The sequence below is a fragment of the Emiliania huxleyi genome (genome assembly GCF_000372725.1).
Source record: "Emiliania huxleyi CCMP1516 unplaced genomic scaffold EMIHUscaffold_281, whole genome shotgun sequence".
NCBI classification, from domain to species: domain Eukaryota; phylum Haptophyta; order Isochrysidales; family Noelaerhabdaceae; genus Emiliania; species Emiliania huxleyi.
The window spans coordinates 1428-7145 of record NW_005199916.1 but is presented as its reverse complement, the minus strand read 5'-3'; the positions used below and the strand labels follow the sequence as shown (position 1 = coordinate 7145).

The 5718-nt window shown below is 62.9% G+C and overlaps 1 protein-coding gene across 1 annotated transcript; it reads left to right on the top strand.

The window, feature by feature from the left end:
• Window positions 1–2360: 2360 nt before the first annotated feature.
• On the top strand, window positions 2361–5348 carry EMIHUDRAFT_116153 (hypothetical protein; the record flags this gene model as incomplete). The annotated part of the gene is made up of 8 exons (XM_005776178.1): window positions 2361–2575; window positions 3535–3650; window positions 3746–3807; window positions 3904–3972; window positions 4204–4307; window positions 4394–4469; window positions 4643–4699; window positions 5160–5348. The coding sequence occupies 8 exons, from the start codon at window positions 2361–2363 to the stop codon at window positions 5346–5348; spliced, it is 888 nt and encodes a 295-aa protein (XP_005776235.1).
• Window positions 5349–5718: the final 370 nt, after the last annotated feature.

Below are 5718 nucleotides of genomic sequence, written 5' to 3'. Positions count from 1 at the left end.
CTGGAAGCTGGACAGCCGCCGCTGCGCTGGGTTGAACGCGTTGGACTCGAGCGCGAAGGAGAAAACGCCGACGACGAGCCGCTCCGCGCGCTCGCGCTTCAAGAAGTTCATGCCTTCGCTCGAGCAAAGACAAGAGGCTAAGACAAGAGGCTTCCGGAAGTTGAGCAAGACAAGAGACGTTGAGCAAACGCGCGACCACCGCTGAGCAAACCCTGGCGAACAACGCGGGCGAGGCTATTCACAGCACAAGCCCTCGCCGAGGGCTCGAGCATGCGCAGCGAAAAGCACCGGACGGACCCGCGCGCGCGAGGGGCAGGCGTTCCCAAGGGGACGATCCTGTGTCTCGGCAGGGTGCTCGACGCGCACGATGAGCAGGACGACGCGGAGGGTGGGCACCGGGACTGGGAGGAGGACCCGCTCGGGTTCGACACCAACCCGATGCTGCTCCGCGCCATGTGCATGGCGTTCGAGTGAACGCCGTGCAGGCAGCCCGTGCCTTTTGGTGTACCGCGTTGGTACCGCGTCCTGTGCCCCCGAGTTCATTTAAAAACGGACCCCCGGTGTGAAAAAGTGAGGCGTGGTCTCTACTCGCCAGCGACCAACGCCACCACGGCGGCTTCCGCTGCCTTAATTGAATCGAATTCCAGGGGGGCGCCGTGTGTATAACGGACACGTGGCACTGCAGTAACAATTTTTCCGACCGTGCAACAACACACACATCTCGCGCTGTCGCTCGTGGAGGCCACACATGTACTGAGCGGACCTTTCCTCCTCAAAGTCATCTTCTCCGGCTTCCTTCCGCTCTGCTCCAGTGTTGCGCGCGAGAGTTGGAGTGCGGTCATAAATTCGCGCGAATTCGATTTTTTCAACCTAAAATTCTTTGAGAGGCGTGGGAGTCAGGTACGACCTTCGCCTTTTTCAAATGAATAGAGCAGACAACCCCTGGTGGGATTAGGGCAACAACCCGACGCAACTCGCGCAGAAAAATTTTTTTTGCACGTCAGCGACGAGTAGGTCGCTATCTAGATAGGCCCCTTGAAGGGCGGGGGCGCGCAGAGCAGAGGCTCGACGGCCATCGGCTCGTCGAGGTTGGAGAAAGGGAAGGGGGGGTCGGGCGGTCGGCGAGGGGGTTAGTCGCAGGGCGTATGGGGTCGAGACCTGGTCCGAGCTCTGGGCCGGCGCGGGGGGCCCAGAGGGTGTCCATGCGGGGGGGAGATGGGGTCCCATGGCCCGCCGCAGGCGCCGATTTTTTGGAGTTTTTCAACGCCACCAAACAATATTTTTCACAGTCGTCTCAAAAGTGTGAATGTGCGTTTTCTCTCTATGTCAACCTCCTTCCTCACGTCCTTGGAGCAACGCGCAATCGACTTACACTTGCCTGCGCGACCGGCTTGGCGCACGCTGAGCAACGTCATCTGCTCTCACTGTGTGGCAACGTGACTCTGCACTGCTTGCGCCGAGTCTCTCAAAACTTGAGAGCTCACGCCCTGGCCGAACTCGCGAGGCGGCCGCCTCCAGCGGCACTGCGTATTGATCCCGAGGAGCGCATCCTAGCGCTGGCCTGTGAGATTCACACCTTCACACCGAAGCATCAGCTCGCAAGAGGATAACTCCGCGAAGGCGCGCAGGGGTAGCTCGGCCCCGTAGGCGCGGTAGAGCGATTCAGGACTACCGCTACCGTTCACACCTCGCTGCGCCTTTACCGCTACCGCCAGAGGCCGCCCGCTGTTTACCGCTACCGCTAGACCCCACTCACTCAGTCACTTATAGCTGCAGCCGGCCTAGTCGACTTCACGTTTGCGAGGAAAAAATAGAATATTCCTGGGCCGAAAAAAGAAAAAGAATAAAAAGCAGAGTGCATGACGGATAACTGGTGTATGAAGCCTCGAAGGCCCTTTAAAAGAGAAAACAATCAACCCGGAGAGTAAAAGAAAGCGATCTGCGGTCCGAGATCGAGTCTGAGACTTAGCCGCGGCGGCTGCGCTGCGCTTGCAACTCAGCCTGATAGCCCGAAATCGTGCGCTTGCGACCCGTGCTCGACGTGTCGGCTGCACGTGCCGCCTCTGCGCCGCGCCGCACAGCGCGCTCCTCCTCAACCCGTCGCAGCTGCTCCGCCTCACGTGCGAGCTGCGCCTCGGCGGTCTGATCAGTGGCTTCCTGCTGCAGTCCCCGCAGCCGGAGGAGCGTCTCGTCAGCCAGGCGCAATATTGGGAGAGGCTTGCTCTCGTGCCCGTCGTTCTCGCCCGTCTCTTCGAGTTCGATTGCACACAGGATTGAGTCGCAGCGACGGCATGCCAAGCGAGTAGCCGTCGCTCCTCTTGAGCCGCCTTGCCCGAACGCAGTGCACACCCTTCGCACACATGATTCGCGTGCCGTCGGAGGAGAAGCCGGTCGTCAACGCGAGCTTGCTGACTGCGAACGCCGTGAGCGATCTGAGCGTCCACGTGCCGCCATTGTGCCGCTCGGGAATCAAGCAACGCACGGGCGGGATGCTCCCGGAATTGTGCAACTCGGGCGCAGCGACCCCAGGCTTCCCACAAAACCGGGCCGAGGTCATTGCCTTACCCGGCACGAGGTGGATCATCAACTGCGCTTCTAGGCTCCGGCTCCGGCTCCGGTTGCGCCGATGCCGCCGCCGGCGACGCTCTTGGCTGGAGCTGCGGCTGTGATGCTGCCGGTCGTTGTGCCGGTCGCTGCGCCGGCCACGCGATGAGCTGCGGCTGCGCTGCCGCCGGTCGTCGTATCGCCCGCCGCGTCGGCCGCCGCGTCCCTCATCGCGCCCATCATCGCGACGATCACCCCGCCGATCATACCGCGAATCACGGCTGCGGCTGCGGCTGCGGCTGCGGCCGTCGTGACGTTGCGACCCGCCCGACGGCGACCCGCGGCCGCTCGGCATTTGCTCACGCACCGCGGACGGTAGGGTCCAGCAGCGAGCGGAGCGAGCGAAGCGCTGACGGCAAGAGGCCGACGCTCACGGGGGCCGAAGGCTCGCCGGCCGTCTGTAACCGTCGGGGCTACTAGGAACGGACAGCCAGCCGAGGGCTGCTGGCCGTCCCTGTTACCGCTACCTCCGCCGCCCGCGGGCCGGATTACCGCTACCGCTTCACACCCGCGGGTCCCCTACCGCTACCACTAACCGCGCCTACGGGGCCGAGGTAGCGGCCGTGCTAGCCCCACAGTTGGCTGCCGGCCCTGTCCATCACGCACATATGCTACTGATATTCGTTCAGAGTGGTGCTCTGGAGGGTGGCGCGGCGCAGTGCAGCGCACTGCGGGGCGGGGCGGCGGCAGGACTGGTCTCGTCTCCCGCGGCGCAACATGCCTTCCGACCTGCTGGGCGTTCGGCGGTGCGTCTGCAGGAATGGGCGGCGAGGCCTGCCTGGGAGTCTGCGGACATGCCGACGTATGATTACCGAAACCAGACCTTCCCGGTGATCCTCGCCGGGATGAGACGGTGCAGGTCTTCGCGGCCGGCATTGCAGGCTGCGACTTGACTCTCCCCACAACACTGATGCCTGCGTGCGTGTGCAGGGAAGACCGCGGCGCCATACCGGCGCTGCTGGAGCAGCTCGTGGAGCGCGACTTCTTTTCGTACTTTCCTGTCAACCTCATCACGCCGTGCATGTACTTTCCATCTGGCGACGCGGGTTGCGAGATGGCGACCTGCGAGATCCGCACCCTCCTTCCGATGTGGCGACCCGCACGTGGCATCGCCTATCATGTCCCTCGACCTGCCCCGTAGGCGCCGCGCGCGAGCGCGACATCCCACCAGCAGTCATCGCCCGCGACCGAGAGGAGTACAATGTGCAGCGCACCCGCTCGCCGAGAGATCTCGGCTGCTGGTCCTACCATGAGTGGATCTCAGCCTCAGCCGTTCCTTTGTGCTCCACGTCTGCGTAGTTCCTCATCGACGGGTGGGTGAGCAAGGACATGCCGTCCGACTTTACAGAGTACTTTGACTTGCGCGAGGTATCCACTTCGGCCGCACCTCGGCACCTCGGCCGCACCTCGGCTGCACCTCGGCCGCACCTCTGTGCTACCTGCTTAGTCTGCGTCGCGCAATACGGGGTACAACGGGCAGCGCGTGTGGCGCTTCATTCACACCAATCTGTGCTTCCAAAAGCGGCTGCAGCAGGAGGAGACGGGCTGGGAGCGGGGCCCAGTGCACAGATGGCTGGCTCACAGCGGGCATGTTCACAGGAGGAGATGGGGTGGAAGCGCGACTTCAACCGGCTCGTCTCGGGCATGCATGCAGTGGTGGACTGCGAGATCATCGAAGATATCGGCCATACCGAGGAGGGGCGGTGTGAGTACCGCCGGCCGCTTGACGACGAGTGCGGGCTCCACCCTCCGCTGAGCAACTCTTTCTGAGCGCAGTTTCTGATTCCAGGCGGCTTCGCGACGAGCCGGGCTCGATTCTCAACCTGTACTATGCCTACATGCTCACCCTCTCCGCCATCCGCGAGGTGTGTACCTCGGCTGCATCTTCATCTCGGCTTCGTCTCGGCCGCATCTCGGCCGCATCGCATCTCAACCTCCTCCCGTACCTCGGCTGCACATCTCGGCTGCATAACGCGAGGGGGCGGAGAAGATCTTCATCCCCAGGGCCTCCAGGGCACGCACCCTCACCCTCTCATAGACAAGCGCGCAGCGGTACACTCTGATGGACAAGCGGTCAGCTCTTCTTCCTAACAAGGTCCGTGCAACAGGTGTCGAAGGGCCCCTCCTTTGAGAGTTGCGCCTATCTGGGCGACGCCTCCATCCCGCCGCTGATGCGAGCGCTGACCAGCGACGACCTGCTTGCGAGCGATTCCGTCCACACCCCCGTAGATGCCGGAACACAGGCCCGTCTCTCCCCAGCTCTCCCCAGATCTCGAGGCCTAGATGGCGGACGGCAGATCCTGTGTCTTCCGAGCAGCGCTCGAGAGTACGGAACGGGAGGGGCTCGAGAGGCCACGTAGTCCGCCGCACCACATCGCGCGCGCACACCGGCCACTCATTCACGAACCGGTCCATCAAGCATAGAGGGGTCACTACTTTATCTGGGCTTCACTTCCTAGCATCCGTGAGGATACATTGGAGCGTACTAGGGTCCGTCTGGAGTCGTCGCGTGCCTCCACAAGGAAGAGCTACGCAGTACCTGTCAACATTCATAGGTCCAAAGCGCGGCAGCGAGCTTGCGCGCACACGCCTCCTCGCCAGACTTTGCCGTCTGGAAGCTGCGCCTGCGCACGCGCCACCTCAAGCTGATCATGGGTTGCGTGGAGTGCAACGTGTGCAAGGTGCATGGCACGGTCCTGGTCATCGGGCTGGCCTCGACGCTGCAGGCGCGCCACGAGGTGTGAGTCGATGGAGGTCGATGGATCAATCGATCGCTGTACCACGTGGTGACTGGTGCCACGCAGAGATACCCGCACGGCGGCGCTCAGAGCTCACTCGTTCATTCCTGCGTCAATCGGCGGCGACGGAGGAATGGCCAGTTCATTAATGGCTCCGTGACCGACTGCAGGTGCTGCTCGGTGACGACGGAAGCCGAGACGCGACTCAGCCCGCGGAGGCACAGCCGAGATACTGCCGAGATGTAGTCGAGATGTTGCTGAGATGTTGCCGAGATACAACCGAGTCATAGCGGAGACATAGCCGACACAGACAGAGCCCGAGATCGAGTCCGGACGCGATTCAGCCCGGTCGTGCAGCGATCCGACCGCTCGAGTT